Below are 27808 nucleotides of genomic sequence, written 5' to 3' on the forward strand. Positions count from 1 at the left end.
TCCTCACAACAACAAAAAAGGATCAGATGTTTTTGCAGATCCTCCACCTCTCCTCTTCAAACCCCTCCCTGCTCCCGTGACTGCTCCTCCTCACCAAAGAATTTGTGGGTTTCGACCTCGTCACCGTGTCCGTCCGTGTACATCTCATGATATTCCGCCCTGTCCCTCTCCCAGCTCCTTCCTGTCCATTCCCAAAGCGCTCTCCCTCTCTCCCCATCGTCCGTTGCTATCCCTCCCACCTCTGGGTTCCTAAATCCGCGTATCCCGGCGCCGCGTCCGTCCATGGGCCGTGGTGGCTGTGAAGGCACCCAACGCCATGACGGCATCGTCAGGTGGGATCGGTAAGAGCGCCACTCGGACATTTTTGTCTTTCCTCGTCTGTCGATCTAACGCTCCTTGTCTTTGCTGGTCTGTTTCTCCGCGAATGATATAATGCCTTGTTATCTTTCCGCTCTCCTTAGGCTTATGGTTACCAAATCATCCCTTTTTGCCTCATTCGGCCATTCTTTCTCGCTGGATAATTGTTAATTCTCCTCACGTCGTTCTCTGTTCGTGTGAAACCCCCTCCGACTCTAACCACCCCCCTGCCCCCTCCCCCTTTACCCCCCTCTCGGTAGGTTCATGAACCACCGCCCGCTCGCGCATCGGCGCTACGAACCGACGCACTACGAGCATGCGGCGAACTGCGCCACGCACGCAGTCAGTATGGGCAGGGGGGTTGGTGGGATGGGTGCGGGTTAGGTCGTTTGATTGGGGTGGGGGCTAGGTAGTGACGGGGGTGGGTGGGGCTAATATAGTTGGGGGAGGAGTGGGGGGGGTTTCGCATTAGGTAGCGAGGGTGAACGATGGGTAGAGAGGGTGGAGGTGGGTAGCGAGGTTGAAGGATGTGTAGCGAGGGTGGAGGTGGGTAGTGAGGGTGGAGGTGGGTAGTGAGGGTGGAGGTGGGTAGCGAGGGTGGGTGTGGGTAGCGAGGGTGAAGGATGTTAAGCGGGGTGGGTGGGAGAGTGGGTAGGTAGCGAGGATGGGGGTGAGTAGCAAGGGTGAATGATGAATAGCGAGGGTGGAGGTGGGTAGCGAGGGTGGAGGTGGGTAGCGAGGGTGGAGGTGGGGAGCGAGGGTGGGTGTGGGTAGCGAGGGTGAAGGATGTGTAGCGGGGTGGGTGGGAGAGTGGGTAGGTAGCGAGGATGGGGGTGGGTAGCAAGGGTGAATGATGAATATCGAGGGTGGAGGTGGGTAGCGAGGGTGGAGGTGGGTAGCGAGGGTGGAGGTGGGTAGCGAGGGTGGAGGTGGGTAGCGAGGGTGAAGGATGTGTAGCGAGGGTGGAGGTGGGTAGCGAGGGTGAAGGATGTGTAGCGAGCGTGAAGGATGTGTAGTGGGTTGGGTGGGGGGAGTGGGTAGCGAGGGTGGGGGTGGGTAGCCAGGGTGAAGGATAGGTAGCGAGGATGAAGGATGTGTAGCGGTTGATAGCGAGGGTGAATGATGGGTAGCGAGGGTGAGTGATGGGTTGCGAGGGTGGAGGTGGATAGCGAGGGTTGGGGGTGAGTTGCGAGGATGGGTGTGGGTAGCGAGGGTGGGGGTGGGTAGCGAGGGTTGGGGCTGAGTTGCGAGGATGGGTGTGGGTAGCGAGGGTGGGGGTGGGTAGCGAGGGTTGGGGGTGAGTTGCGAGGATGGGTGTGGGTAGCGAGGGTGGGGGTGGGTAGCGAGGTGAAGGATGGGCAGCGAGGGTGAAGGTGGATAGCGAGGATGGGGTGGGTAGCGAGGGTGAATGATGGGTAGCGAGGGTGAATGATGGGTAGCGAGGGTGGAGGGTCAGGTGAATGTAGGTGAGGGATGGATGGTTAGGTAGTGAAGGTTGTGGTTTAGGTAGTGATGGTGAAGGTTGGGTCTGACTACTTAGAGATCCAGGACATTGTAGGAATTCGAAGCTAATAGCCAAAGGCTTATCCCGACAGGAACTCCTAATTGTAGTAATGTATTTAATATCCCAAAATGAGGTTTCCCTTAGGATCAAAGCAAGCTGGTTATTAGGTTCAGAGCAATATTGTGTACAAATGATTAAGGTAAGTAGACGTAGTGTAGGCTGCACATGATGCAGTACTTGGTCCGAATAAACTACACCGAGCAACTACACCTCAACCACCCAGGTCTGATTGGGACATTGGGACATCGACCCAATGTTCCATTGGAGACTAACATGGACACTCCGTGCATGACAGGTTCTAATTTCACAGAATCCCATTCTCTGACCCTTCCTCCTCATGACTGTTTGTGACTTCATTTGTCCATGTTACGTATCTGACTCCTTCTCATGACTCAGTTTGTGACTTCATTTGTCCATGTTACGTATCTGACCCCTCCTCATCATGGCTCGGTTTGTGACTTCATTTTACAATGTTACGTATCTGACTCCTCCTCATGACTCGGTTTGTGACTTCATTTGTCCATGTTATGTATCTGACCCCTCCTCCTCATGACTCAGTTTGTGACTTAATTTGTCCATGTTACGTATCTGACTCCTCATGACTCGGTTTGTGACTTCATCTGTCCATGTTACGTATCTGACTCCTCATGACTCGGTTTGTGACTTCATTTGTCCATGTTATGTATCTGACCCCTCCTCCTCATGACTCAGTTTGTGACTTAATTTGTCCATGTTACGTATCTGACTCCTCATGACTCGGTTTGTGACTTCATCTGTCCATGTTACGTATCTGACTCCTCATGACTCGGTTTGTGACTTCATTTGTCCATGTTACGTATCTGACTCCTCATGACTCGGTTTGTGACTTCATTTGTCCATGTTACGTATCTGACACCTCCTCATGATGGCTCAGTTTGTGACTTCATTTGGCCATGTTATGCACAGATTGTCCCACGATTCAGTTGTCTCAGTCGTTCAGACTCGGTAATGGACTTGTGACGTGTTCTCGTCTAAACTCGGGCTCACTTGCCGTGTCGACAGTTATGGATCATGCCCAGCGCGCTGGGTGGTGCAGCACTCCACTGGCAGGCTGGTGACGGGTGTCAGCGGCTAATGGCGTGGGTGTATGGAGTGGCGCTGTGCGCACTCTTCACGGTCTCCACGGCCTTCCATACAATCTCGTGGAAAAAGAGCCACCTCAGGTAATACATTCATTGTTTCAGTCATGCAATTATTTCCATTCTCTTTTAATCAACATTCCATGGATAACATAGTTTTCTAAACTCTAGCGATGAGAAGCTGTAAGTAGTTTCAATAAAATACAGTAAGAATGTCATTCGATCTCTTCTTTTACATGTTGCATCGGGTGGCAGGTTAGCGTCGAGGTACGCGCACTCACCTCCGAGCTGTTGAGTCTAAGTTTGAATCTCAGCCCAGGAATAAACTGCCACCCTTTTTCAGGGAGGTTGAGGCATCAATGTGAGTGCCGTCCCTCTGATGGATTTGAAAGATCCCACGGTCTCCTTCGAGAAGAGTAGGCGAGTTATCGCCGGCATCCTCAACAAATTCCAAATTCTTTCTTGGACTGCAACAAGTGATCTGGCCTTGCTGAATGATTCTTCTGCTTCTTCTTCTTCTGCTTCCTCTTCTTCTTCTTCTTCTTCTTCTTCTTCTTCTTCGATCTTATGCAACACATGGGCCCGGGTAGCATCATTTGCTGGGGTTTAAGCTGTGCTGCTGCAGTGCCTCCTTTAAGTTGGAGCATGAATTGGTAATTTGGCCAGGGTGCTAATATGCTGGACATCGCGGGATCTTTAACGTTTACCAATTAAGGATGGTAGACGGGATGCCCCGTTTAACGTCCTTCTGAGGGATGGTGCACATTGACGAATCACCTTTCCCATGCAACACAAGAATGGCAGTTTATATATAGCTGGGCCGAGATTCAAACCATGGATAGGCAACTTAGAGGCAAATGTGCATACATCTCGGCCATCCTGCCAGCCCATTGAGGCTCCTTAACGTCAGGTTACAATGCTTGCTATCTTAGGGTGTACTTCCTGTCTGAGCAGCAGCTTCTAGACTGTTGACCTAGTAGGAAGCTTCCAGCATTAAAGTCAGGTTGACCTGAGTGTTACAATTCGAACCAATCTGGTGTGTGTGGAGCCCAGGTTCAATCCTGTGTACCATATAGGTGTATATTTCTGTCCATCTTGTACTAATGTCTTCGTAGTTCATGTCAAAGTACTCCAGTCATGTCTATTAATGTCTTTCTCCTGCATGTGATTTCTCTACAAGTTCCAATATGAGCTTCAGATGAACATGAAGAAAATGTCATCCTCCACCCTCCAATATACATGTGTGCACTTCTTCATAGATGATTGATTCATAGAAATTAAGATTAGTGTATTTCTCCGTCACTCCAACCCACCCCATTTACACCGACTCAATCTCGATAGAGAGAAGTACTTTCATATGAGTTATTACTTTGAATTAAAAACAAAAGAAGACACACAAACACACAGGAGCATTAGCCACAGGGGGAAGCACTAATTAAAAAATGGGACTCGTGATGTAAGTCTCAAAAGAGGGGATGGGATTGCTTCTTTTTTTTTACATATTAGATACACAAACATTACACACACACACACACACACACACACACACACACACACACACACAAGGGTGGATACATCGAGACCTGGGAGGGATCCATTCCACCTTCTAAAACCTGCATTTAGAGATAACAACCAACGACACACACACCACACAAACGTCCAATACGATAATGTTCAAAGAGACAGGAAAGGTCTTCAAGGAGACTTCAAAGAGACACATCTACTGTACATGTATGACTTAAAACTCTTTCCACCAAACGACAAAAAAATTCGCAGTACAATTGAAATTAGTGGAGCAGTAATCTGACGACATTCAAATGGAATTTGGCCTGGCCAAGTGTGCCAAGGGCACATTTGTACAAGGTAAAGCAACAAAAATGGCAACCTGAAAATCCACCTACAAACAAAAATACAGCAACTAGAGAAGCAAGCATCATACAAATACCTTGGAAGAGAAGAGCTCCATCAAATATGTCACAAACAAAAACAATTGTCAACGAACACCTGCGTAGAACGAGACTGATCCTGAAAACATACCTTTCTCTAAGGAACAAAAGCAAAGCCATAAATCAACTGTTCCAATACAGCTGCACATGCTGCTTTAAAATGATGGAAATCATTTCAAATTCATAACTAATTTTGCACACTTCTGATTTCAATTAAAAAATGACTACAAAATCTTGAAATATGCACCTATAACCTGTAACGCTAATGGTGTAGGTACACATTGATTTATTACAAAAGTGGGAATTGTCGTAATTCAATTCAAAAATATATCAAGTCACATGGAGCACACACACAATGTCAGTTGATCCCTTTAAAATCTCAAAACATCATGGTGGAACTCCAACATAAGGTCGATGAACGTTACTTTTATGTACACGTTACTTTTATGTCAAAAGTTTTAGAACACCTCAATTTTTCCAGTTTTTATTGAAATTTAAGCAATTCAAGTCTAGTGAATAACCTGAAATGGTACAGAGGTAAGCAGTAAAGACAGACAGACCATTATAACCCTTAAAAGTGTATAGGTCTTTCCTTTTGAGAAATTACAAAGAAAACCAAGGAGTCAGTGAGTACAGTTTCCTACACCATCAAAAGGCACTTGGAAACTGGAGGAAACTCTGACAGGAAGACGTCTGGCAGATCCAAAGCCACAACAGAATCAGAAGACAAGTTTCTGAGAGTCAACAGCTTGCGTGATAGGCGGCTCACAGGACAACAGCTTCAAGCACAGCTTAACACTGGTCGAAGTAAGCAAGTCTCAGTTTAAACTGTGAAAAGAAGACTTCGAGCTGCAGGTTTGACAGGTCGAGTGGCAGTAAGAAAGCCATTGCTAAGATGGCAAAATAAGAAAAAGAGGCTTGCCTGGGCCATGAAGCACCGCCAGTGGACTACTGAAGACTGGAAGAAGGTCTTATGGACCGATCAATCAAAATTTGAAATATTTGGTTCATCACGCAGGGTTTTTGTATGCCGTCGAGTAGGCGAAAGGATGGTTCTCAGTGTGTGACACCAACTGTCAAACATGGAGGAGGAAGCGTGATGGTCTGGGGCTCTTTTGCTGGATCCAGATTCGGCGATTTGAACAGAGTGACTGGCACCCTGAACCAAAAGGGCTACCACAGCATTTTTCAGCGCCATGCAATACCCTCTGGTATATGCCGAGTTGGTCAGGGGTTCATCCTACAGCAAGATAATGACCCTAAACACACCTACAGGCTATGTCAAAACTACCTTCGAGGAAAAGAACAAGACGGTAGGCTTCAAATCATGGAATGGCCAACGCAGTCTCCCGACTTAAACCCCATCGAGCTGGTTTGGGATGAACTGGACAGAAGGGTGAAAGCAAAGCAACCTACAAGTGCAACACATTTGTGGGAACTTCTGCAACAGTGTTGGGAAGAACTTCCCGAACAATATTTGATTTCCATTGTAGAAAGAATGCCACGAGTGTGGTCGGCGGTTATATCTGCAAAAGGTGGCTACTTTGCTGAGTCAAAAATTTCAATTAAATTTTGTTAAACAAAATGATTCTATGATTTCTTTTTTATCTCCAATTGTTTATTTGTTCTATGCTTAATTTCAGAATACATTGAGACATTAAACTGCGTAAATTTCAATAAAAACTGGAAAAATTGAGGCGTTCTAAAACTTTTGACCGGTAGTGTATGTATTTATATGGAAGTGGCGGGTCATATAATGAAAGCAGATCGCACAAAGACGGAGAAAATAAGATAGCACAACAAAGGCAAAGAACTGCCCGAGGCACCGGAGGAGTGGGGGGCGGGGGGGAGGGGGGGGGCTTAGGGGCTTTTTTACTTTTTCACTTTTTCTTTTTAATGTTGAAGGCTCCAGGCACAGACTATATCATCCTCATCGAGGCCAGGCCTAAATAAAAGAGCTGCATTGATGGAAAAGTGAAGAAAGAGAGAATAGTCTCAGAGTTTTTGAGAAAGCAGAAAATCTGCTTTTTGAAAAGGGGAAGATCATAAGTGTTTGTAAATACATGGGAAGGTAAAGGGTTCCAGAGTTTGTCAGTGGAGGGGAAGAAACAAACATCATAACGGCCCACCCTTGAGTTGCCAATGGTCACACAGTAATCATGAGATGTAGTGGCTTGTCGAGTATTCCATGGTCTCGCTAATGGCGGAGGTACACGAGCAGAATGTTCTTGGCAGGAGAAACCGAGGTAATATCTGTAGAAAAGAGAAAGAGAGCCAACTTTGCAGCGTAATTCGAGCGGGTCGAGTTTTGAGGTCAGATTGTGAGAGTTGATACGTCGGATTACTTTGGATACAATTCTGTCCAGTAAGTCCAGTAAGCTAGAACTTCCCCAGATGCTGTACTCTATACAAGGATGAATCAATCCTTTATATAGTTGAAGCAACTGTTGAGAGGAGAAGAATCTTCGACATCTGAACTGGACTCCCAGTTTCTTCGAGGCAGACTTGGCTATTTGTGTAATGTGTGGATTCCTGGATAAATTTGAAGTTAGGGTAAACCTAGTAAGTTTATTGTATCACATGGCGTAATTGTGGAGCTTTCAAAGGAGATTGGAGAGTTGAGAGGAGTTTTAGAGAGAGAGAGAGATGGGAAGAAATTGAGTTTTAGAAGCATTTCATTGAACCTGATCGTTATTGATCGTTACTGCGATCGATAGACTGCGATAGGGGAGAACGGGGTAAATACGGACACAGATTTTTAAACCTCTGTATCTGCACAACGAGTAGTATAACTCTCAAATTAACATGGTAGCAGATACATATGAGGCATCCCCTCAATATGAGATAGATACATACCGAAAACGTTTTTCTATATTTAAGTTATCTTTAAGAAACCATTTTCGTAAGTGTCCGCAATTACCCGCCCGCTAGCGGGGAAAACCGGACACCTGGTGGGGCAACTACGGACAAGTGAAGAAGTCGACTTTTAGGGTCTTGCATAAGCCCCCTCCCCTTTTCAAACAGGCTAAACGACCTTTTAAGACACCAGAGATGCTAAGTAGTTATCTTCTCAATAGGCCTACAATGAAATGTTCCCAATAGGCCTACAATGAAATATTTTCGTCTATAGATTAACATTGAAATGTGTAATATTTGTTTGTCGTATATTGTTTTAGTTTTTTTATGAAGTGATCACTCGAGTTACAAGTCCTGCACTAATGACTGTGTTTCCTTTCTTTAACTTGATGAAGTTATTGGACAAGGTCTTTTAAACCAATACACATAAACAATTTTAATAAGCCTTCATCGCACACCAAAATAAAATGAAACTTTAGAAAACAAATGACAATCGAAACACAAAACAAACGAGATTTGTGAAACACTTTCATTCTTGATCTGGAACCCATCAATGTTCCAGTCAGACAATTGGTGAGTTGGTAGCTACATGTTTCTGCAAAAGGACAATTTTAACTGTAAGACGCACAAATACAAGGAAGTTATCAGGGGTGAATGTGTTAAATTAAATTAACATTAAAAATTAAATGTGCAATTAACATTAAATGCATTAGAATTCAATATAGACCGCAGAAAACATGAATGGGGCAATAGCGGACACCTGTCCGCAATTACCCCACATTGACCTTTGACACACGATACTTTCCTCCACACAACACTGTCTCATTACATCAATTGACACTGTATGTACGTAAACCATGCTTCAAACTGAATACACGTTTCTAATAAAATCGATGATTAACCAAAACGACTGACAGCAATAAACCTAAACAGCAAAATCTAGGAACACATTTTAGGGGGTGTACTTAACTCTCTGACTGAGTACTTCTCTTTAAATGAGGCAAATAATAGAAGTTAGCTGGTATTTACCTTGTTACCTGCTAGGCCACTCACGAGTGATGACGGAACAGCGCCAGCTATCGCGAAATTGCTGTAACAGCCTTGTCCGCAATTACCCCATGTCCGTATTTACCCCGTTCTCCCCTACATTTGATCGTTACTTATCCAATCTCAACCAAACTTGACAGGAAGACGAAGGGTCACAAAAGGAAGGTTGTAGCACATTAATTTCCCCCCTCCCCCCTTCACAAGGGGGTTTTCTCCCCCAAGCGGGTTTTCCCCACCATTGCCGTCAATGGGGTTTGCCAGTTTAGGTGTATGTCCATGTTAAGTTAGCTTTATTGTGGCATTTTTCCAAGGCCGTTTCTAATAACAAAACTAATGATAATAGCATAATATTAATGTTATTACAAAACAGCATAAATGTCCCACCTCCCCAAGGGGTTTTTCCTCCTTGAACAAACGCCGTGTCAACGTTTATAAATAAGTTATAATAGCGTTTTCGTGGGAGCAATGGGCCAACGGCCTCTACCAGAAATAAAAATAGTATAAACCATAAACACGTATGATTAGCTTTTTATATATAAACACGTATGATTAGCTTTTTATATAGTCGCAAATGTTGTTTATAACACTAAACAAAGAAATTTGGAGGAATCCTGACATCACTCAATGCTAGGGTTGCCATCCGTCCCGTATAATACGGGAGCGTCCCGTATTTGAGAATAAAATGCAGTGTCCCGTATCGAGTCAATACGGGACGCGATTTGTCCGGTATTTTCATGCACACCATACTTTCATTATACACTAGGTCTTCACAATGGTTAGAATGACATGATAGTTAATAAAACCAAAACCGTTTCGCAAGACATAGCGTAGATGTTCCCAATCAAAATTTGCGGAAGAGAATGGCAGGCAAGTTCAGTGTCGACGTCACCGTTGCCCTAGTTACGGAGACTCCGACGCGCGGTAGCATTCTCTACCTGTTCGAAGATGTTGTTAAGAAGCTTGAGGCCAATGCTACCACCTGTCTATCGCACTATCCCATCATGCATTCCTTTAGAGCCAAACTCACACAGAGGTGAGATGACCAGTTCTATGGATACCTCACAAAAGTGCAGCTGCAGCGTCTCTCTCCAGTTGATGCAGGCAAGGCAAGGGAGGAATTCACTGCATTCATTGACACTGCTTTAAGGTACATTGAAAAATGGTTTGACTTTTCCGACAGCAACTGGCTTCACTGGCTTACGCCTCTATCTCTCCATGATGGCAAGCTTACCTTCAGTGACCTTGAAAAGGTCTGTGAAAAGCTCAACCTCATTACCAGCCTGAACATGGATTAACCGTACGATGAGTGCACTACAGCAAGCAGCCTTGTGGAGAAGCTCCAGGAGGACGATGAATGGAAGACCACAGACGTGGCTGCCAAGTGGATAGCTGTATTTCAGGCAGCTGATCTCCCAAATATGCTGTCAGTCATTTCCTACCGACTGAGCATACCAGCCTCAACAGGGTTTGTGGAGAGAATATTCTCCAGAATGGCCAACAAATGGAGTGACGTCCGGAACAGATGCTCTGTGGAGCTCATGAAGAGTGAGCTACTGGTCTCACTCAACTTCGACCTGTCCTGTGCTGAGTCCCACACTGTAATTTTGAAGGACAAGCCATTGCTTCAGGCTGCAAGGAGCCACAAAAAGTACACATGGAAAAGAAAGTAATGAGAGAGAGAGAGAGAGAGAGATGGGAGGGGGGGGGGGGGCAGGGGTGTTCAGAGCACTGAGGTGCTATACTGTGAATATTTAAATGTAAATATTTTAGGCCTGTTTGATCGGCTTAATTAAAGGTCTTTAAATTGTACACCAAATGGGTAGTTGGTCTAATGGCAACATTTGTGCTGTGTCTACTTTTGTTTAGTTCAACTGATTGAAATAAAAATCTGTAAATTAAAATAGTAAGTTGTTTTGTCAATCAATTAATTGAGATTGATATTGATATATTGCGATTGATCTTGATTGATTGAGATGTTGATTATTTTCATTGATCTGCCAACAATGTGGGACAGCACGGGCTACATAGCCAATGTATGAGTCTTATACGTCAGTAAAATGCAATCTTTCTGATCCGCAGCTTAAGCAGTGGATCTGAACCTATGAAGTTTCTTTCATATCCACAGAACAACTAGTCCTACTCATCTGCTCACACTTTACGTAGCGAGATATGTATGTCCATAAAAGCATGAAAAATGGCTTAAAAGTGGCAACAATTTCAAAATGTTCTAGTGGGGGGGCCGGGGCGGTGGGGTGTCCCTTATTTTTCCACATTGAAGGTGGCAACCCTACTCAATGCTTATCATGTCGCCGAACGCACCAGATCATAGGATCTACTGTTGTCTTTATACCCCACAAGGATTAATAACACGATCCTTCCTGCCGCTAATGTGGAGTATTTCAAGGCGTTTTTTGTGGTTTTCCAAAGCCGCATCTCATTACAAAAGTAACAACACTTACGATAATGGCATAATATTAATGATATCTTTTCAATGACCTGATCTAACATGTTTTATATCATGTATGTTTTGATCCTTTCAATGACCTGATCTAACATAAGTAATAGTTATAATAATTGTCAATAATAATTATCTTACAATAATTCACCAAATGTCTGTCTGTCCGTTCGAATGTACCGTAAAAACTGCTGAACCGATCGCAAAGATATTTTGGGTGCGTAATCCTGGGATCTCCAGGAGTAAAATAGGCTATTTAGTTTTCCCAATTTCAGCTTTAGTCTCCAGCATTCTCAGGTTTGGACTCCCGCATAACATTCGCGTTTGCATGACGTTCATTGTGACGATGTTCTCATTGTGACGATGTATGTGTTCACGGAAATGTTTGATGTGACGGTGTGAACGTAATTTCGTGATGTTTTTCGTTTCGTAATCCTTTAATGAACGTTTAATGTTTAATGAACGTTTAATGTTTAATGAACGTTTAATGCCCTTCAATGTCCGGGGCCGAGTTTATTGAGAAGATACGCCAGTTCAACAATGCCTTGGCCATGGCATCGATCGGAATCAAGGAGCACTTCATGCCAGGATTCAGCCCCATGGTGAAGCTTCAAGGTAAAGTCTACCATCGCATTGGACCACTCCAGCCAGAAAGTGATCAATCGCTTCCAACGTTCGCTCAAATATGGTTCCATGACAGTGAAGAACTGGAAAACCGACTGCGATTTAATGAACAGCTCAACGGTAATATTGAAATTCTGAAGACTCTCCAAGACTGGCTGATTCAGAACAATCCCTACATCCAGTCTCTGAAATCTTCCCTTGAGTTGATGGAAGCAGACAACAACATCACCATGGTTCTGGATGCAAGAAAGCGGCCTTCAGGTGAGAATGCTCGACGTTACAACCTCCCGCAGGCAAGCGAGGTATCCATCATCATACCCGGCGAGCATGTGGACCATTTGAACGTCATCCTCTATAAGCGCGGAGGTAGACTTCAAACCATCACGGAGCTGCACCGGAGCTACGATCCTCTTCACTATGTGCTGATGTTCCCGCATGGTGAAGAAGGATTCAAGATCGACATCCCTCATGCAAAAGGCCGAGGCACTATATCCCCAAGTGAGTTCGCAAGGTACCCAATCTATCGGCGCCGTTCACCAGCCCAAGGTGGTCAGACACACAAGAAGAAGGTGCGAGGACAGGATGTCGAGATCAACAACCAATGGATTGTGCCCTTCAACCCGCTGCTGTCTTTGAAATACAACGCCCACATAAACGTCGAGGTTGTGAACTCAGTATCCAGTGTCAAATACATATATAAATATGTGACCAAGGGCAGCGACCGTGTTACCATAAAGCTGGCCAACGGAGAAGAAAGAGATATCACCAATTTCTGCCTTCAATTTCTGATATTTTGCCTTTTCATTTCGGCTTCCCAATTGAAGCCCCTCCCGTGGGCGGGTACCGTTGCTAGCAGGGCCGGCGCCAGACTATTTTGCGCCCTAGGCAAGGCCAGCTACTTGCATCCCCTCCCTCCCCCCTAAAAAAATTTTTGCCAACTTCGATTATTAAAAAGATGTTTTGTAGAAAAAAATAAAAAGCAGAAAACCTGAAACTGCTAAATTTATTTTAAATTGCAAGAATAAATACCGTGAGATGCCAACAGCACCAATATTAAAGGCGCAATATCCATTAATATGGCAGTGGCCCTGTTACCCCACGCTTTGGGGTAAATGGGCTTTCACTTAAAAAAAATATGACACTCCATGTGGTTTGCAATGCAAAATAAAGAAAGTGGGCCCTTTATGAGTGTGTGAATGGAAATTACAGATAAACAAAACAGTTTTTGGTTTGAGCAATAAGTTTTAGATATGCAAAATCAAAATTTAAAATAATCAACCTTTGATTATCTTTCGCAAATACAAAATAAAATATTTTGGCACACAAATCATTTTGAACTAAAGGGCACTCGGTATAATGCATACCTCAGCCATTGGCAACACAACATTCAAACCTTTTACTTCACACACCTTTAAGTATATATGTTGGAACCCATCTGTGGATCGGTCCCATCGGCCGATGGGTCTGACCCATCTGTGGATGCACGAGAAATGACAATGCAGACCCATCGGCCGATGGGTCTGCGCCATCTGCGGATGTGTTGTTCACCTTGAAGGAATGTGTATGCATCATAATTCATCTCTGTTAAATTCTGTTTAACGTATTGTATCCGTATTCCGTAAATTGTATCCGTAATTGTATCCGTAATTGTATCCGTAAATTCTGTTTAACGTATTGTATTGTTTGTGTTAAAAATCATCTCTGTTAAATTCCTACCACATGTAATTCCAATGACTGTGTACCTGATTGAAGAGCACCATTCTGTCAACACATTCCTTCAAGGTGAACAACACATCTGCAGATGGCGCAGACCCATCGGCCGATGGGTCTGCATTGTCATTTCTCGTGCATCCACAGATGGGTCAGACCCATCGGCCGATGGGACCGATCCACAGATGGGTTCCAACATATATACCATTTAAGGATACTTGGCATAACCAACCCGTTATGTCACCACAATATTTCGCTTACAGTCAGACAGAGAAACAAACAAAAAAACCGACAAACAGAGTTTAAAATGTCTCATAAAAGTTTCAATTTCAGACACATCAACATCTCACTTTGCGTGCCTTTTCCTTTGCAAATTTTGTCATAAATTCAACCAGATCAAGTGCTGATGCCTGGGCATGTTCAATTGATGTAGTTGCCAAGCCAACGAGTCTCTTTTCCAACATTGTAGAGCGTATGTAAGTTTTTATAACTTTGAGCTTTGAGAAACTACGTTCCACTTGCCACTGATACTGGAACTGTGAGAAGGATCCTCAAAGCAACGGAAACATTCGGCACATTATCCAGGAGTTTTTGTTGTAGTATGAAGAGAAGTACTTCTTGTGGCAGCATAGACTTTGGAAGTCTTCGAGCTATTGCTACAAGTTCAGTAATGCGCCCCTCTGATGTCTGCACCCCAGGCTGCTGCCTAGTTGGCCTAATGGTAGCGCCGGCCCTGGTTGCTAGTAAGGATAATAACATGACTCCCCTGCCACTCACGTAGTGAGTGGGTGTACTAGTTAAACAAAGGAATGGACACTGGCGTTTATAAGTATTGTGATGTATACAGGAATACAGCGAATCGAAGGTATGAAGATCAGCGATATTACCTTGCGTAGATATGAAGCTTTATTGTACAGAAACTGACCTGATCTGAGGCAAGGCTTTATACCTTATTGTACTTGAGTTGAGCAGACAAAATGGCGAAATTAATACGCCAATCAGAGCAACCTGAATGCAGGCTGACCAAAGGTAAGCCTGTTAAATTAAGACCCCAAGCAGCGTAACCTGAATGCAGAGTGACTAAAGGTAAGCCTGTTTGCGTAAATTATTATCAAAAACACATCCAAACACCCAGTTTTCATTCATGCAATCTCTTGGAGGTCGAGAAGTATGCAAGAAGGTTTGGGGCCATTAGGTTTCATGGTTTTGGAGTTATGTAGGACACACACAAACACAAACTGCCTTTTTTTTTACTATTACGAGTATAAAAGTGCATCAAAAATGACGGGTTTATTCTTTGGTGCAGGCTTGTGAGCGTGCCAATGTCTGAAGCCTCTGCCTCGCGTCAGGTGTGCTCATATATTTTTATTTTTTAGATATCATACGGATGCAAATGAACTCTCATTTTACTCTACGGCGTATTGCACATCACGTGCATCAAATTTCACCTTCCTGCACCTTGTATTTATTGTTATATGTTTTTAAAAACGCTTCTGTACACTGCCCTTGAGATTCCGTTTGTAAGCCACCATCTACAATTCCAATATACGAGACATAATGACTATTTTATGGAAAATGTTTTTCGAGTCTGTTTTATCCTCAAAAAAAAATTCGTGTTAAAAGATTGGCCTTTAAAACCCGACTCGAATTGTCCTTATAAAGGGGACAATTATGTCTCGTATATTGGAATTGTAGCTGCACCATATATATATATACAGTATATATATATATATATAGGAACCCATCTGTGGATCGGTCCCATCGGCCGATGGGTCTGACCCGTTTGCGGATCCGCAGATGGGTCGCCCATCGGTCTGCGGATGCACGAGAAATGACAATGCAGACCCATCGGCCGATGGGTCTGCGCCATCTGCGGATGTGTTGTTCACCTTGAAGGAATGTGTTGACAGAATGGTGCTCTTCAATCAGGTACACAGTCATTGGAATTACATGTGGTAGGAATTTAACAGAGATGATTTTAAAATGTTTTATTATCTATTTCTACCCATCTATTTATACATTTTGTCAATACATTTTGTAATTAACAGATACATGGCAGTTTTAGTAAAGCTTTACATAACATACTCAACATTCATACAAAACATTAGGTGTTCTTCTGATAATGGCGGAGGGGAATGGTGGCAGGGTAGAGAGTGGCAGGTGCTGATGAAGGTGATGGCGAGGGTAAATGTAGTTTTGGTGGCAAGGATCCTGACCTTCCAACAGGGTTTCAACAGGGACACATTCCTTCAAGGTGAACAACACATCCGCAGATGGCGCAGACCCATCGGCCGATGGGTCTGCATTGTCATTTCTCGTGCATCCACAGATGGGTCGCCCATCGGCCGATGGGCGACCCATCTGCGGATCCGCAAACGGGTCAGACCCATCGGCCGATGGGACCGATCCACAGATGGGTTCCAACATATATATATGCATATTTGCATACATAACATGTTATTAACACTCACCATTTCTAATTATCACCATAGTACAATGAAACAGTATTTTGGGGTGCTTAAATCATGTGACTGCCTGCTTCCACCACAAATTTTCCTGGCATAAAATATTTTCAGGAACGCCAAAGGCAAGATCTGGCATTTCTGGGTTTTGCTTTGGATGTGCTCAAGACATGACATGACATGACATCATAGTTGAGCCAAATATTCCACCCACTTTCCCACCGCAGGAGAGTGGAACATTGCTTCCACATGTTTGATCGAGTTATAATTTACTTTTTCATCGCAGGCACCTATGCTCCTTGGTATGTGAACTTCTTCGTCTTCTTCTTTCGTCGGCAGAACATGATTGTGGATAGCCTCATTTGCTGGGGGTGTAGCTGTGTCATTGTGGTGTAGTTGCCCTCTGTACATGTAATTTGTTCCGGGTGCCGGCGATAGCTGGCCTACTCTTCGTGAAGGACACCAAAGGATGTTCTAATTCTGGTAGACGGGACGCCGAGTACAAGTGCAAGCAATGGCATCTGAGCAATGGCACACCCATTGATGAATGGCACACCCAATGGCACACCCATCACCATGATAATCACCCTGCTTGCGAGATACCAGGATGACAGTTTGTAGCTGGGACAGTATTTAGTCTCGGCCTAGATAGGTTAGAGTTGAGTGTGCAGACCCATATAATATCCTACCAGCCTGGTATGTGAATTGTCAGCAGGCAAGTTCAATTGGGCACATGCGATACTAATGGCAAGCCATAAAATGAGCAGAGTAAATTGGCAAAAATGCTCATATCTCACTAATATTTTATGCTACTTGCATATGTGTGTGTGTGTGTGTGTGTGTGTGTGTGTGTGTGTGTGTGTGTGTGTATGTGTGTGTGTGTGTGTGTGTGTGTGTGTGTGTGTGTGTGTGTGTGTGTGTGTGTGTGTACATACAAAATCTTCACCATTTGTGTACAATGCACAGAGAATGTGCAGAATGTTTAGCCATTGTCAGGAAAGTGCAGCAAGTGGTAGGCATGTTGTTGAGCAATCATGTACAATGAATGTCACAACGTACAGTCAAGTGCACGATACATCATGCGCAATGGTGCAAGTTGTTCACCTATCATGCAGAATGTGCAACAGATGTGAAAAATATTTTGTGATCGTGTAGGATGTACATACAACAAGTGTTGAAAATGTTCAGCTGAGTGCAAAATGCAAAATGCAGAATGTTGGAGTGTGAAAGATGTTCACTCATTTGTGCTGAATGTGCTTGAAGTGTGCAAGATATTCATTCACCATCATGCACAATGCGCAGGCTAAACCTGCGGGAGCTCGGGCCCTGGGCGGTGCACATGCGTTGGCTCGTGTGGTTGATGGCAGCAGTTGGCAGCCTTTACATATACCACTTTCACGAAAGGTCAGCACTGGTCTAAAGGAAGATCTTGAAGCTGATAATCAACTTAACGTTATTCAAATTCATAGCGAGCCTATATAACATAAACATGGAGGTTTGGGGCCTTCCATTGCACTGCAGAATGGATAGCTGGTATTTATATCTTGTCTCATCTTGTACCTGATCATGATGCTCCTGCCTTCAACCTCTTCCCTCCTCCATTCCATCCGCATTCCTGCTATTGTTCTGCTGCCAACCACTCTCCCAATACCTTCTTCCTTCCATGAAAAAAATATTTCCCTTATGGTTAATTCAATATTTTAGTTGCTCTTTTGTGAAACTTTTAGGGATTTGTGCAAGGAGAGTTGGTGGTCATTTTTGTACGTTTTTATGTCCTACCTCACTGCAGGCACAAGGTTCTCGAACTTGTATTTTACTCCATCATGGCCATTTGTCCTGCTCTTGTCATTTTATCGATGGTAAGTCAAGACAACTGAACCTTTCTTTATCCCAGCCTGTTAAAAAATGTAATATGCTACGGTAAATGAAAATCAATTAGTAGGGCAGTTCAAGATTGACGTGGACGTTTTATTCAAGAAAATGCGAAACTTCACCTATTTTTCATTGTTGATCAAGCTATTTCTCTGCTACACGTACAAATTTGTCCCATCGATGTTGTAGCACCTTGATGACGTCCGCATTGAGATCTTTAAGATGGGTATGCAGCCATTTCATGCCACGTGCTTTGACGTCATCATTACCCTCGCCAGAGGAGAGGGTATTGCATTTGAGTCCTTTTGTTTGTCTGTTTGTTTGTCTGTTTGTCCGCACAGAATAAATATGATTTTCTCTGCAACCGTTGGTCCGATTGACAGATAATTTTCACCATAGGTGCAACTCCACCTGTATAAGTTTTTAATGATAATTATGACGTCATAGGTCACGTGGTTCGGCCGCCATCTTGGAAAATCGAAAAACTTTGCACCTCTATATCTCGGAAAGCGCGGAATAGAAAAAATTTAATACGTCATAATTCGACAAGTACAAAACTTCATCCTATCAAGATGAAATTTCTTGAGCGTCATGTAGGCATAAATTGGTGGAGAAAAAAATAATGATGACGTCATCGGTCACTTGGTTCGGCCGCCATCTTGGAAAAACCGAAAAACATTGCACCTCTATATCTCCGAAAGAACTGAATATAAAAAATTGAGACATGGCTCATTGTAAAGAACTCTCCATGGGGAATAAAATGTGTTAGTTAGGATGTCATAGGTGCTTCCATTATGACGTCATAATTCGACAAGTACAAAACTTCATCCGATCAAGATGAAATTTCTTGAACGTCATGTAGGCATAAATTGGTGGAGAAAAAAAAAATGATGACGTCATCGATCACGTGGTTCGGCCGCCATATTTGTTTTCACACAAAAGCCTTAAAAACCACTGAAAATACATCTTGGTGAGGGTTTGCAATCTCTGATTGCTCTTTTTCTTGTTTGTAATTGTAATGTCACCCATAAGTTCTATGATTGGTCCAAAGAGATTAAATTGCAAGATGACAAGTCTGGACTGCAGCGAGGACGATTTAGAATTTCTCTGCCCATCTTCAGTAGAGTCGTAGTGGTTATATTTGCCGTGTAAGGATGAGTATTGTTCACTAAAGCAATGCCGTTAGACAGAATATTTGGCCTATTGTCCATCTCACTGCCTCGAAAATAGGTGTAATATAATATTATATGCTTTAGTTTTCCCATGTTCAGGGAATTCCACATGAATCCATTAACGTCCCAAATTATTATTGCATTAAGCTTTCTGGCTGCTCAATGAACCTTAAAATTTTTGGTCCTGAATTAAGAATGTCCCCGCTTTGTGCTGGCTCACTTTGGGTCTGACATGAAATAATCAGCAGTCACAATGTTCTACAGGACACAATGTCCCTCGCTGTGGTAGTGTGCCAGGAGTTCTGGTGCATCGGCTACACGAGTTGCATTTTTGATCAAACATGAGGTCCTTCAGCGCCCACCGTGCACTAGAGCCAAAAACAATACTGCTCTTGCACCTTTGTGTCATGTGGTGATTATAACTACAAAGTTTGGTGAATTTCTGCACAACCGTTTAGGTTTAGGAGGAGATAGCGTGACACACAGGCAGACTGACATGACAGATGGAGCCGATTACAATATCCCTCCAGTTTTTTTCAATAATCCTGGGAACATTGAATAATAACGCAGTATAACTTTGAGAAATGAACGTTTTGATTTACACCATCTTCTCTGAAGGAAGCAGAATCATCGCAATGCTCCTTTAACCACAACCTCTCCTTCCAGCCAGATCAGGATGGTGTATTGGAGCTCGGAGTCGGTGGCTTGCTTTACGCACTGGGTGTCGTGTTCTTCAAAAGCGATGGACGCCTGCCTTTTGCGCACGCTATCTGGCACGTTTTTGTCACTCTTGGTGCCGCAACGCATTACTATGCCACATGGAGACACCTGTATAAGCCACATGGTCTGTTCCCACCAAGCCTACACTTGCTGGATGAACTGTGACCATAAGTGAGAATCTTGCAGATGAAGATCTCAATATGATGTTTGGACTATATATATATATATATATATATATGTCTGCTTGCCTTGGTAGTGGCTGCATTTGCAAAAAGAATTGTGGGTTAAGAATCTAAGCACTGGATGCTATGACAGTTTTATTAATGATCACCGATTTGTCTTTTTTAACCAGTCCTGGAATTGACTGAAGGGGGCCATATCATCACCCTTTTTTTTTTTCTTTTCTTTTTTTGTATACATGATCGAGGCTCGTGAAAGAGCTAACATTAATCACACAAAAAGTCAAACCGACACAAAAAACACAAAATAAGGAGAGCGGTAGACAAGATGGGGAGAGAGGGGGAAGGACACAAGCACAACATTTGAGAGCAGGGACATCGAGAGAACTGTGGGAGGGAGAGGGCTTGGGGGGAGGTGTGAGAGGTATAAAACATATGGCCACTGCAAGGACTTCCAGGAAAGAAGTTGGAATTTCGAAAAAGTGGATCTGGGGTGAATTAGCAGGGGTAGAAAAGATCAAGGTTTTGGATGGGGGAAGATAAGAGATGGTGGTGATCAGCTGTTTTAAAGACCTGGAGGGAGGAGTGGGATTGAAGGGAGTGGGGGAGTTTGTTCCAGAGGTGGGAAAAAAGGGGAATGAAAGAGTGAAGGTGAGCAGAGAGCCTAGATTTTGGCAGTTTAACCATAAGAGGGTTGCTGGCAGATCTTGTGTGACCTGTAGGAATATTTGGGGGACAGAGCACAGAGAGAGCTGGGGGAGGAAGGCCGGAGAGGAGTCGGTAGAAGACAGAAAGACCACGAACCTGCCTGCGGTGAGTGAGTGAAATGCCCTCGGAGTTAGCTTCATCGCGGGAGATTCCAATGATTCTGAAAGCTTTGGCTTCAACAGCGTGAAGCCGAGCACGGTGTGAGGCAGTAGCACCGGCCCAGAGGGGGGAACAGTATTCCATTGAGCTGCGGATGAAAGCCTTGTATGTAGTGAGGAGCTCAGGTGTGCCAAGGAAGGACTTCGCACGACGGAGGATGCCCACTTATTTAACACTTATTTTCAACCATTGTGTGTCTGCATTGTAAGACTAATTTTGTAACAAATGTCTTGTTTTGAAAACAGAGTTGTTTTTTCCTTCCTACATCATAAAATGCTCGAGAAGGAGCTTTTGCATATACAATCTCATGTGCAGGGCAAGGATATTTAGAGATGATGTACTTTTACATGATGTGGACAAATCAACACAGCAAATTCGATCTGAATATCGGATCATGAACTATGCTGATATCAAACAGATCACACCCAACTGGATTATACTTAAAGCACTTGCTTCTCTGCTACAAAACCATTTTGTAAAACATGTCTACAAAAAAATTATCTACTTCTAAATGTTGACATCAAGTTATATAGTATTAATAGTCACATTTTCTTTCAACAAGCACCAAACATATCTCTCCAGCTAACAAGTACTTCAAAAAAAAAGGATCGTACACACTATACAGTAATCAGGGTCGGTGGTGTAATAGTTTGAGTATCCATTCTGAGACTGGGAAAGTCGAGAGAGAGAACCACCGACCTGCCTATAATATGAGAGCAACAGACCGAGCCCGTGCTTCGGTCTCATCACAGGAAGTAAAGACTTGGATTGATGGAGGATGCCTCTGCGGCTGGCTTAGTGGGCCGGCTGTGCTATGTGCCTGGCCAAAGACGGGTCATGGCTGATGGTGAGGTCTAAAAGCTTACGACATTGAATCTCTTCCAGTTGCTGACAAAAGAAATAGACAGCTAAATTAATTTGGTGTCGCTAACAACTTACTATTAGATGCTAACAGTAGGTTGCACTATCACCTTGTATTAACCTTATGAGAACTTGTTACCTCCAACACCAAAGATGGATGGAGGTTATGTTTTCACCCCTGTTTGTTCCGGCAAGTATGTTGGTTGGTTGGTTTGTCTGTCTGTTTGTCTGTCTGTTTGTGCGCAGTACTACGTCTACATCGTTGCACATAGCATCACCATACTTTACACACACATATTTGCCTTGCCCTGGAATAGACTGTGCCCAATTTTTAACTCTCTAGGCCCAAGGTCAAGCTCAAGGTCACCCAAAACGTGAAAATCGTTAGATTTTAATCTTACAGCCACCATGTTGGTGCTCGCCGTCACTGCGATGCGAAGCGAAAGACGCCTCAGAGCTGTCACATTCACAATCACTATGTCGTATGTACTCCCGATACGTGTTTCCTTCATTGTAAAAACTACCAAGTCAACAGTTAAAAGGATTTTGAGCCGATAGGTGTCACGGCCTTGGAAAGATCGATGGAGACAGCGATCTGTTAGCTTATACACTGCCCAAATAGCTATGCTGGCTATGCTACTAGTTATATACCGCCGGCAAGAGTAAACATGTATAACTTTCAAGAGTATACATGTATAGATATAGATTTCCCGCCATTTTGATCCAAAATGGCCGATAAAAAAGTACATTCCGGCAAGTCCTTGGTCTCTGACTGATTTTTCATCTGTTTGTTTGTTTGTCTGTCTGTGAACAAAATATCTCAAAATTTTGTGGACGGATTCGGACGAAATTTGGTGTAGAGGTTGGGTATGTGACAAGGACGAAATGATGAGATTTTGGTGAAGATCCAGATCTGCATCTGAAATGTTTTTACGTGATTCTTCACCATTGAGAGATATGGCAAAAGTGATATATAGCACGATATCTCAAAAAGTTGTGGACGGATTCAGACGAAACTTGGTGGACAGGTTGGGTGTGTGACAAGGACAAATCGATTCGATTTTCGTGAAGATTCTAATCTGGATCCGGATCAGAGAATTTTTTATTTTTTTAAGTGATTCCTCACCATTGAGCGATAGGGTCAAAATGATATGTAGCATGACATCACAAAAAGGTGCGGAAGAATTATGACAAAACTTGGTGGATGAGATGGGTAAGTGACAAGAACAAGCCGATTAGCTTTTGGTTCAGGTCTGAATCCAGATCCAGCCTATCATTGGATAGAAAATGTAAAGTGGAAACAGAACCATAGTTTCAGTTCAATGGAGTATGTCCAGTCTTTGGAGGTCAGCATTATGTGGTAGCACATGAAAGAAAATGGATGATGGTGAGGCCTAGACATTGAAGAGACTGAACCTCTTTGAGTGGATGACCAAGGAAAAGGACAAGTGGATTAATTTGACTAATCAGCCGGAACAATAGGGTGAGACAGAGAGATATTACAGAATTGAAGGACATATTCCATTTATTAAACCAGAGTCCAATCATTATTAGATCAGCAGAGAGACGCAGCTGCTGTCTGCTTAGCAGAGGGATTGAGGTACTCTACGACACAATGTGAAGTCATCTGCAAAAAGGAAGAGAGGGTTTCCAGAGCTGTTTCCAGGTCATTAATACAAGGAACAAGACTGAGCCCAAACCACTACCTTGTGGAATACCACTGGAAGAGAGGATGCCATTGATAGCATCATGTTGACTGGGTGTGTGGAGAAATTCAGAAATCCAGGAATGAAGGCGGCTTTCTATGCCATAGGCAGAGAGCTTGGCAAGCAACGCAGGATGCCAGACTGTGTCAAATACCCAATATATATATCCCAAGAGATGGGTCTACCCTCTTGCTTGAGATTGAAGGCATCCAACCATTGCTGAGAGAGGAGCAGAAGCCTGTCCAAGATTGAGGGACTGTGTTGTTGTTGTTGTTGTTGTTGTTGTTGTATAGCGCCGGACAGTTCTCTCGTACAAGCCCACGGGAGGAGACAGCGGCTCGGTCTCTCAGGAGTGACTCAGAGATCGCCCGCATCCAAGATGGTGTACCCACACTTTCAGGGTCGGGACAGAGCTAGAGAGAGAGGGGGGAGAGAGGGAAACTAGAGGGAAAGGGCCGGTGCATGGGGACTAATCGGACCGTGGCAGCAGGGAAGAATGGGGAACATTTGGCCCCCGACCTGCGTTGGAGGGTACAACCACCACGAAGAGGCATCCCCGATAGTTGCAGTTGCAGCCCTCATGTTATCTTATGGGTTAGGATGTTACAAAAAAAAAAACCCATCTACGCAGGGTGGTTTGTTCTTTATGCACTTGTGGAGGTTTTCAGTGTTCTTCATAAAACCTCGGCCTTTGTGCCAGTTCCTGGGTCAAATATCCTACATGAATCCATTCCAAATGGAAGTTTGTCAACTCTCCAAATGAAGCACTTTTGCCAATCCTTAACAGCCTTAAAGATCCCCAAGAAGCTTTATGTGTCTAGTCTGCAATGGAAGATTTTTTTTGTTTTGTGATAATGCATTTGAAAGGATATTTTTTACTTTCAATAATTAATTTTTAACAACAAAACAAGCAGAGTCCAGTTAAAGTATGTGCGAAAGGGGAAGAAAAGGGATAAAAAGGAAGTTGAGAGCAAACAAAAGTGTTACTACTGTTTTTAATCTCCATTGACAGATTGAGATCATAAACATGATGTTATGTTGCATGACATCTATATGTATTTGATAAAAATAAATAATTTATAAACCTTGTTTCCCCTGTGCTGTCCATCTTTCTGTAGCATATTACATTAGAAAAGGCCTTTAATAATCATCTTTTACGATGCAATCAGTCAACGTACGCATCCGAATGTATGGTGGAATGTTTGAATCACATGCTTAAATGGCTCAGGCATATTGCAACTTCTAATGAATAAATGTATAATTTAAGAAGCAATCTGTGCTTCTCAGAAGGGATGCCTCCATACCTCACATGTAAGTTTGCACAGCAATCGGTGTTCCCCAATACCATACATCCACCTGCTAAGCTGGTAGGCGATGCACTGGTGAATAACTCACAAAGCTCGAGAAACGTCAAACGAACTCTTCTGGTTAATTCTGCTGCAAAATTCACAATTGGTGCAATTGAAGACACTCGGGTTTGTTAATGTTGTTTCACTCAAAATAAATATTTTAAAAGCTTAAAAACTGTTTTGTAAAAAAAAAAATTGTTGAAGGACATACAAAGCTGGGAAAGATGGCTGTGGGCAAATTTAGGGCAAAATCCGTGAAATACCTGAGTGAATGGTTATCAGCAAAGGGGGCTGAGATTTGGGAAGAATCTAGCTCAGGTGCAGTGGTTGTTGGATGTTTGTGAACTCTGCAGGAACGCTTTGTAATGGCCAAATATCAAAACAAGCTTCAATTGTTGCGCTACATTTATGTATTACCTGCAAACTTGCTTTGAAATGGATTTCATGGTGTGGATGTGAGCACTAGTTTCAAACTTCTGTCCAAACAGGAAGAGTAATGTTAAAGTCCAAAATCTGTAGTAGTCCTCTGTTATTGGCATGGCTGCCAGCTTCTAACTAGGGTTACAAGGGTGAGTGATGGGGTCCTCTAGGGCGAGAGGGCCGGGGGTCTGCTGTAGCGAGAGTGCTGGGGGTACGCTCCAGCAAGAGCGCCGGTGGTCCGCTCCAGCGAGAGCACTGGGGTTTCACTCCAGAAAGAGCACCAGGAGTCCTCTCCAGTGAGAGTGCCGGGTGGGGGTATGCTCCAGCAAGAGCACCAGGAGTCCTCTCCAGTGAGAGTGCCAGGGGTATGCTCCAGCGAGAGCGCTGGGGTTTCACTCCAGAAAGAGCACCAGGAGTCCTCTCCAGTGAGAGTGCTGGGGGTATGCTCCAGAAAAAGCACCAGGAGTCATCTCCAGTGAGAGTGCCGGGGTTTCACTCCAGAAAGAACACCACAGGAGTCCTCTCCAGTGAGAGCGCCGGTGTTTCACTCCAATGAGAGTGCCGGTGGTCCACTCCAGCGAGAGTGCCGGGGTTTCACTCCAGAAAGAGCACCAGGAGTCCTCTCCAGTGAGAGTGCCGCGGTTTCACTCCAGAAAAAGCACCAAGAGTCATCTCCAGTGAGAGTGCCGGGGTTTTACTCCAGAAAGAACACCACAGGAGTCCTCTCCAGTGAGAGCACCGGTGTTTCACTCCAGTGAGAGTGCCGGTGGTCCACTTCAGTGAGAGTACATGGGTTTCACTCCAGAAAGAGCACCAGGAGTCTTCTGCAGTGAGAGTGCCGGGGGTATGCTCCAGCAAGGGCGCTGGTGGTCCACTCCAGCAAGAGCGCCGGGGTTTCACTCCAGAAAGAGGCACCAGGAGTCCTCTCCAGTGAGAGTGCCGGGGGTACACTCCAGCGAGAGCGCTGGGGTTTCACTCCAGAAAGAGCACCAGGAGTCCTCTCCAGTGAGAGTGCTGGGGGTATGCTCCAGAAAAAGCACCAGGAGTCATCTCCAGTGAGAGTGCCGGGATTTCACTCCAGAAAGAACACCACAGGAGTCCTCTCCAGTGAGAGCACCGGTGTTTCACTCCAGTGAGAGTGCCGGTGGTCCACTTCAGTGAGAGTACCTGGGTTTCACTCCAGAAAGAGCACCAGGAGTCCTCTGCAGTGAGAGTGCCGGGGGTATGCTCCAGCAAGGGCGCCGGTGATCCACTCCAGCAAGAGCGCCGGGGTTTCACTCCAGAAAGAGGCACCAGGAGTCCTCTCCAGTGAGAGTGCCGGGGGTACACTCCAGCAAGAGCGCCGGGGTTTCACTCCAGAAAGAGCACCAGAAGTCCTCTTCAGTGAGAGTGCCGGGGGTATGCTCCAGCAAGAGCGCCGGTGGTCCACTCCAGTGAGAGCAAATGTTCCGGGTTCTGGGAAGCGAGCATGCTGGGTGTGGAGAGCGAGCATCAAACTTCTGAGAGTGAGGACCATGATTTGCAGAGCGAGTGCTAGGGTTTGGAGACAGATGGCTCGGCTTTGTGTTTACAAAACAAGAGCTCAGGTTGATGGACTAAGATCTATTATTCAGAGGCGCAGAGCTCAGGTTGAAATAGCGAACAATACCCTTCTATTCCCCAATGCCAATACCATTGTTATTGACTTAATGAGTGTCTCGATAATTAGAATTATCCACTAATCATGGGAACTACGACATATATTGTCTCCGAAATTATTTCATGGAAACCAATGGATGTATCAGATTTTTGGGGGGGAAAACAAGCAGTCAGATCATGATCTCTTAAAAGGACCCTACCAATTACATTCACAGCACCCTTTGGAGGAATCTAACTTCAGAATTCCTTTTTGGGAACCTTCCAGTCAGTAAAAATGTCTCTGACAGTTACAACTGACTAATTGTACAAATTGGGTTTTTTGATGTTTCCACAAGGTAATAATGTGAACATCATGCTTACAAGCAGCATATCCAAATGATATAAAAGCATTTGGGTTTTTGGATTATACCTTTGACTTCATAACCAAATACAGTGATGGGTTGATCATCCTAATTTGCAAGTTATAAGGATTCTTTGGTGTTTCGTTTAACATCGTCACATAACTTTTAGGCCTCAAATCTTCACGATAATAATTGTTTAAATTCTCCCACTTGGTAATCTTTTTTGCTCCTTATCCTCTTCATATGACAAACTCAGGTCAGAGGATGCAGATGGTCGACCTTGATCTCGGCCATGTTGGCCACGATGCGGCTGGAATGAGGATCGAGACGAATGCTGGACACTGGGAAAACGACCAAAACGTTGGAAAGGTTTTTCAAGACACATGCGGAGACTGGACGGGACACAGTCATCTTGTCTTTGACCTCGCCAGGAAACTCTGCTCTCTCTCCCAGGAGTTTTTGATACCTTGAAGTGTCAGACACAAATAAATGAGCTAAGCAGATCAAAGTTATGTCTGATACCTCAGCACCATTGTCTCACAGC

The 27808-nt window shown here is 44.1% G+C and overlaps 2 protein-coding genes across 10 annotated transcripts in view; one reads left to right on the plus strand and one right to left on the minus strand.

Annotated features, from left to right (window-relative positions):
- Window positions 1-24605, plus strand: LOC137434059 (monocyte to macrophage differentiation factor 2-like). 7 transcript variants are annotated; one of them, XM_068126697.2, is made up of 7 exons: window positions 1-341; window positions 618-699; window positions 2963-3123; window positions 16367-16441; window positions 17442-17543; window positions 17929-17998; window positions 19850-24605. In XM_068126697.2, exons 1-7 carry the CDS (start codon window positions 283-285, stop codon window positions 20066-20068), a joined length of 768 nt encoding a protein of 255 aa, XP_067982798.1. In that variant the 5' UTR covers window positions 1-282; the 3' UTR covers window positions 20069-24605. The 7 variants fall into 7 exon arrangements, with proteins under 7 accessions (XP_067982798.1, XP_067982797.1, XP_067982799.1 ...); XM_068126696.2 differs by having other exon boundaries at window positions 19854-24605; XM_068126698.2 differs by having other exon boundaries at window positions 1-332; window positions 19854-24605.
- Window positions 24493-27808, minus strand: part of LOC137434058 (ras-associating and dilute domain-containing protein) — a 90149-nt gene continuing 86833 nt past the window's right edge. For all 3 annotated transcript variants that reach the window (XM_068126691.2, XM_068126694.2, XM_068126695.2), the window contains one exon: window positions 24493-27730. In XM_068126691.2, coding sequence (XP_067982792.2) covers window positions 27461-27730 — 270 coding nt within the window. In that variant the 3' untranslated portion in view covers window positions 24493-27460. The remainder of the gene's footprint in view (window positions 27731-27808) is intronic.

The sequence above is a fragment of the Myxine glutinosa genome, chromosome 10 (assembly GCF_964187855.1).
Source record: "Myxine glutinosa chromosome 10, kmMyxGlut1.1, whole genome shotgun sequence".
Classification (NCBI taxonomy): Eukaryota; Metazoa; Chordata; class Myxini; order Myxiniformes; family Myxinidae; genus Myxine; species Myxine glutinosa.